At 33.2% G+C, this 11606-nt stretch overlaps 2 protein-coding genes across 2 annotated transcripts; both read right to left on the bottom strand.

The window, feature by feature from the left end:
- Nucleotides 1-4230: 4230 nt before the first annotated feature.
- Nucleotides 4231-5372, bottom strand: LOC100251703 (probable terpene synthase 9). Its single transcript, XM_002275237.4, has 4 exons — nt 5230-5372; nt 4975-5113; nt 4621-4869; nt 4231-4521 (listed from the first exon to the last, which is right to left on the bottom strand). The coding sequence occupies exons 1-4, from the start codon at nt 5370-5372 to the stop codon at nt 4231-4233; spliced, it is 822 nt and encodes a 273-aa protein (XP_002275273.2).
- Nucleotides 5373-5499: 127 nt separating this feature from the next.
- On the bottom strand, nt 5500-6621 carry LOC132254771 (probable terpene synthase 9). The gene is made up of 3 exons (XM_059741249.1): nt 6348-6621; nt 6020-6272; nt 5500-5907 (listed from the first exon to the last, which is right to left on the bottom strand). Exons 1-3 carry the CDS (start codon nt 6579-6581, stop codon nt 5531-5533), a joined length of 864 nt encoding a protein of 287 aa, XP_059597232.1. The 5' UTR covers nt 6582-6621; the 3' UTR covers nt 5500-5530.
- Nucleotides 6622-11606: the final 4985 nt, after the last annotated feature.

Here is an 11606-nt window from a genome sequence, read left to right as displayed (position 1 = left end):
GTGTGATTTTGGAAGGATTAAGGATGTGAGAGTTAGAGCCCATTTGGATAGTGTTTTTGGTAATGTATAATTTAGCAAACAAATTGATTTTTTGAAATAATCATACAACAAGTTATTGTGTAGGAATTCAAGTAATTCTTTAGATTTTTAAAAGTGATTGAAAAGAAGAGCTTCAAGTATTAAAAAGCACTTTTAACCTTCATAAAATCTTTGTTAGATCAATTTTTATACTTCCATTAAAAACACTTTTAATGAGAATTACTTGGTATTTGGTTATAAATGAAAAAAAAAAAAAATGATTGTCTTTAATAATGCATTATTATACACACCGATTTCTTCTAAAAAATATAATACATGATCATATTACGCTTTTATTAATTGAAAGAATAATGAAAGTATAATTTTTATTTTGTTTTCTAATTTTCCTTTCCTATTGTTAATTAGGGGCTTCAAAAAGTTTGATCTTGAATAGTTTGAATTTCATTTGAATTTTGTCTTGATTTAGTTTTGAATCTTGACTTGGGTCTTGGTGTGACTTGGATTTGAGCGTGATTTGGGTCTTGGAATAATTTGGGCGATGGTATAACTTAGACTTTAATGTAGCTTGGGCTTTGGTATGGCTTAAAATTGCTCTTGACTTGATAAATGCCGACTAAAGACTTGAGCAGCTTTCTATGAGATAAAAGATGTTATCTTAACAACTCTTACTTTCAACCTTAAACAACTAGAATTTGATTAGAAGTTTAATTCTAAAATTCAAACACGTAAAAACACTTACGACCATGCTTGTATCATAATTAAAATAGAAATTGCTTTTAACCTTTTCAAAATTACTTCTAAAAGAATTAAAACCATCTAAACAACTCTTAATTTTAAGCCTAAACAAGAAGAATTTGATTTGAAGTTTAATTCTAAAATTCAAACACGTAAAAACACGCTTATGAGTTATGACCATGTATCATAATTGGATTAGAAATTGCTTTTAACCTTTTCAGAATTACTTTCAAATAGGCTATTAATGCTAATACAAAAACGACTTCCAAGTGATTCTTTAAATTTTTAAAAGTGATTTTTAAAACTCCATCAAAAAGCAATTAAAACCATCTTAACAACTCTTAATTCTAAGCAGTTTAATTAATTCTAAAATTCAAACACTTATAAAATAAAAACACATGTTATAATGAGTAAAAGGTGCTTTTAACTTTTGAATGGTTAAACAACCCCCTTCCCTTGTCCAATTTAGGTCACACATGCAATCTAGTGAAAAAATTTTGTTACTATATACTGATTTGAGATTAATAGTCAGGGTTCAGCCCTTCCAAGTAGATGGATCTTTTTATCGACATTGATCACCTTAATTCTAGATTACTACAACTTGTTTGGATTTAAGGCTATGTGGTACCTTCCAAGGTTGAAGAATAGAAAATAAAATAATAAATTGAATCCCAACCCCCTAATATCATGCTATAGATGAATAACATCAAGATTAGGGAACAAAATAATAATAAATGTCAGATATGAAACATTAATAACATGGGATTCAAGTTACATAGGGTGACACGTTTTCTTTTTAAGTCAAATTATTAAATTTTATTAAGTTAATAAATTAATTTATCAAACATTTTTTTAGCAGATATTCAATAAAATTTAAGATTTATTATTTAATGATTTAAATTAATTTTAAATTAAATTATATTCTAGTCTTTAAGTTATATACCAATTAAACCCTTGTAGTTTCAAATCCAAACAAGTAAAATTTAATTCAAATGCATGGAAACACATTTGCAATGTGATTATATATCATTGGATCATACATAACAATGATTGACAGCACATACATTGCATCTATATAGAGCCATGACAATTTGTGGCTTAGTGCATATAATATTCTGATTTGAGGTTAAATTGTCGGACATTCAATGTAAATAGAGTTTGTGATATTTGTTTTCCTTTTATTGAGATTAATTACCTAACTTGATTTGAAGTTTGGATTTTGAAAGGTTGAATAATAGAAAATAAGAAAAAATTAAAATAAGTCGTGTCTTAGCTATTTCTTTTATCATCGTTTTCACTTTATTTCCTATTTTACACTAAGAAGGATAAGTTTAAATAAATATAAAACTTTATATACTTCATTATATTTAAAGTACATTTGATAATGACTATGACACAGTGGTTTTTAATGTTTGGAAACTTTTTTTTTTCTTTTTAATTTTTAGGGATTAGGTGTTTCGTAAAATATATAACAAAATTCATTTTTAACACAAATTAATATTACCTTTTTTATTTTTTATTTTTTGTTTTTTTTTATGTGCCTTATCAAGATAGTAGATGATTTTTGATAAAAGCTTTTACAATATAGAAGTTGGTGTGAAAAATGATGTTGACAACTAATCAAATAACTCTCACTACTACTTTTCAAGACACAAATGGGTGATTTTTAAAGTTTCTCTCATATACATAATAAGATATTTGGTATATCAAATTTTTAATCCAAATCATTCAAAATATGTATTAAATTTAGATCGTTGAATGATGACACATACATATGAGACTATATTATAAATGAATGAAAACAACTTACTAAAAAAAAAAGAAAAAAAAAAGAGATTATAATATAAATAAAAAAATTAAGATATAAAAAATGAGATTACAATATAGAATAATAATATTATGTATAAGATATTAAACAATAAAACTCAATTGTGAGGTAATGAGATTTGAATTCCACATATGATATCATTTGATTGATGATACTTTTCTAACATACATCGATACTCATGACCAAAGCATGTATGCAAGTTGACTCTTCCTTATTTAAGTTGGTCCATAGTTTGGCATGAACAACAAAAAATTACTTGGATTAAAGGGATGACACTCCACCATGGGAGACATTTCTTAAAGTAAAGTCATTAATAAACCTCTATATTGATTTTTTTTATATTACTCATTAGGTCAATTACCATTATAATAATAACAAAGTACAAAATATATATACTCTATATTGATTTTTCTTATTTCATCTTGTCCTTATGTCAATTACCATTATAATAATAACAAAGTACAAAATATATGCACTTTTATTATCTTCTTTCTTGGTACCATTGTTGGTTTAATGTACAATCTGATTCTCCTTTTCATAATTCATATTCTTCATCAAAATTTTCTCACCAAACAAACAAATCGGAATGAAACAAATCCCTACAAATTCACTGCATTTTACTTCCCTCAAATTAAAATTCAAATCTCTCTCTCTCTCTCTCTCTCTCTCTCTCTCTCTCTCTCTCTCAAGTTGGACAATTCAAAAGAAAAAACCAAACCCAAACAAGGGTCAAAAGGATAAATCCAAAAAAAAAAAAAAATTGTGGGAAACAAGGGAGAAAGTAAGAACTAAGGATTAGTTCAACTCATTAATTTAGGAAAAAATTAATGATATATGCTTTTACATCACTAAATTAATGAAGGTAGGTTTTATGTAATTTATTCTTAAAAACACTAGGGGAAAAAACATAAAATAATTAAGAAAAAGTTATTTGATTAAAAAGATGAAATAATCCTCATTTTATAAATCTCATTCTATATTTTTTCAAAGTAAAAATACTCTCAAGAGTATTTATATAGAAGTACGTTATTTTTCAAGTTCAAATATGAGATAAGTTAACTAGATATACGAATTTAGGATAATTTCATCATTTTTAATAAATTAATCAAATAAAAATCAAACTCATGTTTGTCTACCTTGCAAAAACGTCAAATATCTTCAAGACTTGATCTATTTTTCATATTTTTCAAGACTCGTTCTTCATCAGAACACCCTTGTTTGTATTTATTTATTTTAGGTTTTTTTTTTTTTTGGAGTTTTGTTTTGATTGTATGGTTAATTATGTAATTCTTTCTTTATAGTATTGTTTTATGTCATGGTTTTTCTTTTGTTACGTTGAGATTGACTTAGTATATATTTGCATCACATAGCTTTTGAATTCGTAGCACATGGTTGCAATGGAGAGCACCACTGCTAGTCCTAAGCTTTGGTCAGGATTTGACAAAAGAGATTAATTTTTTCTTGACCTTCTGTCATTTATCGTAATCAAGTTCATAAATTTAGAAGACAGAAATTAATCAAGATACATTTTGCAAACTCTCCCTTGATTTAATATTTAAATGACAATATAGTTGCCTTATTGATTGGATCTCCAAGCGAGGAACCTTAGACTCTAGTGCTAAATCATATCAAATGTCGAATGGCTTGATGATGAATGAAGTCAGTCGATCTTCAGTCACCCCAGTTGATGTACCAATGCCACCTCCAACCTGAAAAATACATTGAGCTGTTCTTGCCATGTTCAATGTAGAATTTATCGCGGACTTTGGGAGAGAACTTTTAGCACTTTCTTCATTAAGCTTTTTCCATGAATGACTTATCAGCTGCCCCACTTGATCACGAGCTTGTTCTTCGGATATATGTTTTTCAATCATGAAACATTCGATAGATTTTGCTACATCGCCTCTTGCAATCTCGGCCTAGGATGAGAACAAGAGAAGTTTCAATTTGCAATACCATCTAATCGTCTCTTAACAACAAAATAATTTGGTTTAACGGAATAAGCATAGTTAATATACCGAAGACGTTCCCAAATCATCGCTGAGTCGAGTGATAAAAGATGACCAATAAAATAGATTAGAGGCTTGATCCAAACAATCGTTCAAGTTTCCCTTGGTGACACAATCCATGAGAAGATAGACATGGGTCATCATTCCAGGACCACCCACAGAAGTCCATGCATTTCCCAAGTATTCATCAATGCTTGGCTTGTGCCCACTGTAAAACCATTGCATTTCTATTGAGTATGCTGCACAAAGATTTACCCACTGCAGGAAACATCAATCAGCCAATGTTAGTGAGAAATAATGCTTAAATATTCCAGGACTATACATGTTCATTTTTCTTGAGTATCCGAAATGTTAGCTTAATACCTGATTTCTGATGTAGGGTAAAATATTCAGGCCATGATCTTTTAATGCATCGTAGACCATTTCATTAGCAAAGTTATATGTGGCCAAGTAACATATCTTCATATATTCTGGAAGGTCCTCCAGTGCCTCAATATCCCATCTGCTCACAACAAAGAAAGGTAAAATGATTAAGGCAATTGGCATCCAAGTGTAACACAGAACAAGACATACAAAAGATTAGCAGCTTGTATTATTATGATGTTATATATTTCATACCGATTCACAGCATCTGTAAAACGTCTAAGCTCATCTGGTGATCCATATATGTCATACATGTCATCCACGGCGGAAAATATGCATATGAATTTGGTGAGTCCTATCCTGCATTTGGAGAAATGGGGCTCAGGAGTGAACCCCATTGACCACAAATAGTTCTCCATCAATCGATCCCGAGAAAAGCTTAGGTTCTCCTTAAATCCCAAGTCTGTCCACCACCTAGTGAATCAAGTCTCAAACATGTTAATATGACATGTCAACCTGCTGCCATGAAACAACTGGGGTTTTAATTAGTACAGTTTTACCTTGTTAGCTCCTTCAACTCCTTCTGATATACTGATTGGACTAGATTGTAGTCCAACTTGGCTAGCTCAAGGAGAGCTGAGTTTTTTGTATTGCGCCTTTGATAGATATCGATGAAGTTTCGGGCTTCTAGCCTTGGCATCCTCCAGTGTAAGGGAACTTCCAGGGACTGCTGCACTTGATCAGCTAAATCACCCTCCAAATTCCCAACCAGTCCCTTCAAATGCATGGTACTGAACCTCCTGGCTTCTTCCAAGTCATCTTCTCCCTCTACTCCAAGATGGGAAGCTTCATACAAACTCAAAAGCCCAGCAATATCCTGGCTTATGCCATCCATGAATCTCCCATCTTTACTTCTGAATTTATCGAACACATCTGTTTTCAGAGTCAACAAAAGGCCAAAATTTTCAGGGACTTGCCTCTGATCACAAAAACATTAACTATTACTGTATATAGTTCTACTAAAAAAATGAAGAAAGAAAAAAACCTGAGCTAATTGAATAGCCATGTTGTCGTAGAAGTCTAAATCGCAGTGCAGTTGTGAAAAGATCATAGGTAGTGGTATCATCCAAATGAACAAGATCAATAGCCTCTTTGATCTCCTCCTCCAAATGGTAAGCAACTCCCAACCGTTGAATCGAATCAATGAGTTCTAATCGGGAGGAAGTGTCTCTAGCGTCCTTAATTAGCCTTTTAGCTTCTTCCTTCAAGTCCTCTAATCGGTTGGAAAAGTCGTCAGACTGCAAAACAATTCAAAAGTTCATATGCAAACCTGGTTTACTATGTACATATATGTATATATATGTTACACTTACCGTATAGGGAGTGCTTAAGGACTCAATAAATTTGGGATCCCAAATGCTAGGATGGTAATTAGCCGACCGTCTTTCGGTCACTTGCAACTCATCAATCTTGGATGTGATTGTGAGGTAGGGCAATTCTGATCTCCCTTGTTTGATTCTCATTCTTGGGGGTGCCAGGGCAAAAATTTTACGACAATTGACGGCACCAAAGGCCAAGGGTGAGAGGGATGCGAGAGTAAGTTCCATTGGAGAGCTCTAAGCTAAGTTTCAAACCTAAAGAAGTGAAGATAGGTAGTTGATCTGAATGCTAAGCTCAGACACACCCCACGCATATATATAGCCAAGTTTGGCTAAGGCCTTGGCCTAAATCATGCTTAATAGTATTATCATACATATGACCACGCACCACGTGAAAAGAGATCACTATCCAATGCTAATATTTTTTATCATGTGATTAATTAATTTTGACTCTTTTGAGTAGGGTTGGTTTGGATGCTTGTGATAGAAGAAGTAATTATTACCATTTTAATTTGATTTTTATGATTGGACAATCTATTTTTAAAATGTTTTTTGTTGAAGGTAAGGATAATTTTAATATTTTTTTAAAATTTTAATTGAATAAAAATATTTTTTTTTCCTTGATTAAAACAAAAAAAAGCATGTAATTTTCTACTTCATCAGAATTAGGGTATGTTACGTGTCAAAATGTAAGAGTACTTACAATAGTGATTTCTATTCAAAGATTCTTCAACATCGTGTTGCACGTTCCGTGACTTAACAAAGAGTAAATAAAGATGATAAATTTGTGAGAAATGCATACGGTTGGTAATGATAAGAGAATTTTTTATAAAAGTACGATAATTTTAAAAAATAATTTTTAAATTATTATAATAAGAAAAATAATTTTAAATCTATGGTAGTTTCTATAAGGAATGGATTTTTTTTTTAAATAATTTTTTTTTAAAAGACTATTTATGATATTTAAGAATAGGATTTTTGATGAATGTACTGTTATCGGAAAATTAATTTTTAAAATGCTGTAAAAATAATATTTTATATTTGAAAAGAAGTGTAAACCCATTCTCCCCTGCCCGTTTTTCTTCTGTGTCTCAAAACTCATTTTGTCGACAGCTAGAAAACCTATTTTCCCGCACGCTGAGTGGGGATCATTTGACTACATGATAGCTGCCATCACCGACATAAAGACTAGCATCGTCCGATGAATAGATGGATGCACGCATTTTCTCCTACATTTACTGAGAAGGAGTAAAACGTGATTTGCTTACTTCTGACCCTTTTGTCTTTATTCTGAATCATTAAAAAAAAGGTTAAGGGAGGGATTGACAGAAGGAACTTGGCCCACGATATAAGAATTTGTGATATTTTTCTGATCTTTGAGATCCCTCACATGGATGATAAGATGCCCACAACATATATAGAGAGCAAGTTTAAGTTAAATACAGATAGTGAATATTAATTTGAAAGTTTATTAAACACTTTTTTATTTTTTTTTTATTTTTAGGAATACAATTTAGACAAGTTAACACTACCTAACTCAAGCCTCCTGAGCCTGAGCCACATGGCTAACTAGATGTTTGAATTTAGTGCTTTGCTTAAGCATAAATAGCTAGACTAAATGAACCATAAATAATGAAACTAAAGGTTAAGGGTGGCCAATTTTGACACAAAATGATAACAAAATTAAAAAGTGACATAATTTTTAGTCAAATTGGATTAATTATAATTATATTTGTATTATGCTTGTATCAACTCATACAACCTGTTTGATATATAAACAAATCATATACATATTTGATTGCACAACATATCTAGCCCATCCACTTAATCGTGTCGAATTGATCCATTTGACAATTAAATTTATTGATGACCTTTGTATGATTTAATCCAATTATGATCATTTAACTTATATAAATTTATTTAATTTTATATATTTAAAATTTAAAAATAATTTTTTAATTATAAATATCATATAGTTTAAAAAATTAAATACACTAACAAAAATTTTATATATTTCATTATAAAGATTAAAAATATTTTATAATTAAATAATCGAATAAAAATAATGAATAAGGGTAATTGAGTGTAAAAAATTAATTTAATTTTCATATTATTAATATAGATAATTAAAATTTTAAAATTAAAAAAAACTAAAAAATATTTTAAAATAATATATTTATACATTTACAATTTTAAATAGATTATACATGTTATAATTGTGTTGATAGGTTTAATGGGTTGGACTCAAGTTAATAGGTTTAATAGGTTGGAATTGTGTTAATAGGTTTAATGAGTTTCAATCATGTTAATTCGTTATATGTGTTATTTTATGCACAATTCAAATTCAACTTATATATTAAATGGGTTAAATGCATCTGTAGACCCCCATTTTGACTATCAACCTTTTTCCCGCCACCTTTGAGGAATGGCTGGGCGGGGACAGCTTCTAAGGGCGAGCTGCTGGAGACGCGTGGCTGGGGGGAACTGACCATCACCATGGTGGTTGGGACGGCGATAGGCTGAGCGGTGAACAGGAGAGCAGGTCCATGGCTTGCAGAAAAAGTTTTGACCAAGAGGAGGAGAGTTTTTCTTCCTTATCTGGCAGAGGAGGCTAGGGAGCGGGAAAGAGTGCTGGTCTGAAAGAGAAAGAGTGCTGGTCTGAAAGAGAAAGAGGGGGGAAGATATTTTTAGAAGGGCATGGTAGTTTTCTGGAGAGGCAGGTTTTGGCTTCAGAGAGGGTTATTTCCAGCTGGTCAGAAAGAGGAGCTCGATTGGTCTTCTTGAGAGAGAGGTTTGGCCGAGGGGGAGATAGCACATGTATGCTTTCTGTCAGTTGGATCTCTTTGCTTCCATATCGTTTTGTTTACGATTTCTGGGGATTACTAAGTTTTTGTTTATTTATTCTGATGTTTGAATATGAGCATTGAGGATTTTATTATGTTCTTGTGGAATCTAGGCTCGTTTGCCTCCATTTTATGCTTGGTTTTTAACCTATTTTCTGGGCTCTGTTCTTGGTATTTTTGCTTTGATTCTCCTTTGAGACTTGATTGAGATACATTTTCAACTTACCCCAACACCTAAGCTCACGAGTTCAAGCATGAGATGTAGTTTGTGAATTCGTCTCCACTCTTACACTTTGTGCTCTATTTTGGTTACTTCCCTATTTCTGGTACTCATCTGTGGGGCATGTAAGTTCATGTACTTCAAGATGTGCCGAAATGGCACCCCCGCTTGTTAGCACTGAATGTCACCACAAACCTTACTCCCATTACTTTCCCTTAGGTCCATCTCCCATATTCCATCATACCCATTGCCCATCTTCTCACTCTCATTTCCATTACCTCACATACCCACCATTACCCTTCTCTCACTACCTGCGGCTTCTCCTCAGGTACCCATTCCATATACATATCCTATCTTCCATACACCCCATGCATATACCCATCACCCACACCCCCACTTACCATACCCTCACAAGCCGTTCATTCATGCCCACAACTCCCCTTTAAATTCATTTCCTTTCTTAGCTTAAAACACCCTACTCATTCCACCAATTTATATCACGTCAGTTGCACCATGCATGGCCGTCCAAAGCTCCTCCAATCCACTCATCCACGTAGAAGAGGCCCATGCAAACTGATTCGTTCCCAATTGGTGTCTCAGCTGATTCACATCCTCTCAATGGTCCTTGACAATGGTGCCATTTGATACGTGTCCAACTGGTGTCCCTTGATTGTGGTCCTCAGAAGGGAGTAATCAACAAAATTTATAACCTATTACACCATGTACTAGGATAGCCTTAGCTAGCATAGCATAGTGGCTCTAGGGTCGTTCACTGGGATGAGTTTTCACTTCACAATTGATATTAATTCAAAGATGAATTGGTGCCTTTTCATTTCAAGGTTAGCTCTAAAAGAAAACATAAAGATGTTTAAAAAGGTTGGTTTTTAAGTGAAATAAAAAATAAAGTAATGGAAATTACTTACTAAGAAAAGTGTTTCTTGGAGTTTAGATCACTAGGCTCAAGTTCCTCATACAAAAAGAAGAGTTCCGGTCACTTGCTTCTTTTCCTCGCATTAGAGAATTAACATATAGTTAATTCTCTAACCGGTGTGGTACAGATGCTTCCCTTTAATGAGTTCAAACACTAAATCCCTCTCACTGATGCATCTTGCAATGTCTTGTGCCTCTCACCTAGCATTTGCCATTCAAGATGATCCTTAACCTTGGATTACCCGTCAAAAGCTTGCAAGAGATAACTAATGGATGTCTCCGTGGAGTCCAAAAGCTTATCAAGTGTTGGCTATTCTAGAAAATCCTACCTTTAAACCACCTCCCAAAGGCTCGCAAGAGGTAAACTAGTGCATCTCAATGGACGGAGATCATTTGCCTTATCAAGTGTTGGCCCAGGTGATTTAAAGGCATTTTAAGTTAACTAAAAAGATAAAAACCATTAACGGGTCACACTTTCTCTTCATTAAAAACTAAAACAACAAAACTTCCAATTTATGCATTTGGAAACTTACCCGGCTTTCTTCACTCCAAGAGAGGAAGAGCCTAGCCTCTCATCCTCTGAGGAAAAATCCTCAGAGTTTGATTGGCTAGAAACAAAAAGAATGAGAAAACAAAAATATGTAGGAAAAACAGAGCAAATGCTCTGTAAAATATATTTCTTGCAAAATTGTACAAAGGACGCGTCTTTGAGAACAAGCTCCCGAGAGATGTTTTTTCTAAAGAAGATTACAAACTATATATAAGAGGTTATTCACCCTTTGTTCTTGCTTAAAGACTAAGGAATCCTATGATAGGTGCTTTATAAGGAGAGTTTAGGGATTTAGACATCAAATATTTAAAGCAAAATATCTCAAAATGTCGGTCGCACATATCGGGAAGCTTCAGGAGAACACTACGGCACTGTGTAAAATGGTTGCGAAACTCTCCGAGTAAGCGCTATCAAAAGATCCGGGTATGCCTGACCAGGGAAGTTGAAACGCCCTCCTTTCCCATCCGGCATCAGACACCGGATGTGAAATATTCGAAGAAGGTGGAACGTCAGCCGGACAGAATTCCGGATGTGAGATATTCGGAGAAGATGGAACGTCGCAAGGGTGACCGTCTGCATGTGCATGGTGTAGGGACCCTTCCCCCTGATGACACGGATCGCGCATCGCTATCCGGAGCAACTCCATCCGAATTCCCCAAGAGGACACGTGGCGCGCTCCCCTATCCGGACTCCCTCAAGGAGAAGCACCC

The sequence above is a fragment of the Vitis vinifera genome, chromosome 12, assembly GCF_030704535.1.
Source record: "Vitis vinifera cultivar Pinot Noir 40024 chromosome 12, ASM3070453v1".
NCBI classification, from domain to species: Eukaryota; Viridiplantae; Streptophyta; class Magnoliopsida; order Vitales; family Vitaceae; genus Vitis; species Vitis vinifera.
This window is presented reverse-complemented; position numbering and strand designations above follow the sequence as displayed.

Coding starts and splice junctions, on each gene's coding strand:
- LOC100251703 (XM_002275237.4), bottom strand. CDS start 5,372: ATGGGGTTCACTCCTGAGCCCCATTTCTCCAAATGCAGGATAGGACTC. Junction 4,870..4,974: donor TACCCTACATCAGAAATCAG/GTATTAAGCTAA, acceptor TGTTTCCTGCAG/TGGGTAAATCTTTGTGCAGC. Junction 4,522..4,620: donor ATGATTTGGGAACGTCTTCG/GTATATTAACTA, acceptor TTCTCATCCTAG/GCCGAGATTGCAAGAGGCGA.
- LOC132254771 (XM_059741249.1), bottom strand. CDS start 6,581: ATGGAACTTACTCTCGCATCCCTCTCACCCTTGGCCTTTGGTGCCGTC. Junction 6,273..6,347: donor CCTTAAGCACTCCCTATACG/GTAAGTGTAACA, acceptor ATTGTTTTGCAG/TCTGACGACTTTTCCAACCG. Junction 5,908..6,019: donor TGGCTATTCAATTAGCTCAG/GTTTTTTTCTTT, acceptor CTCTGAAAACAG/ATGTGTTCGATAAATTCAGA.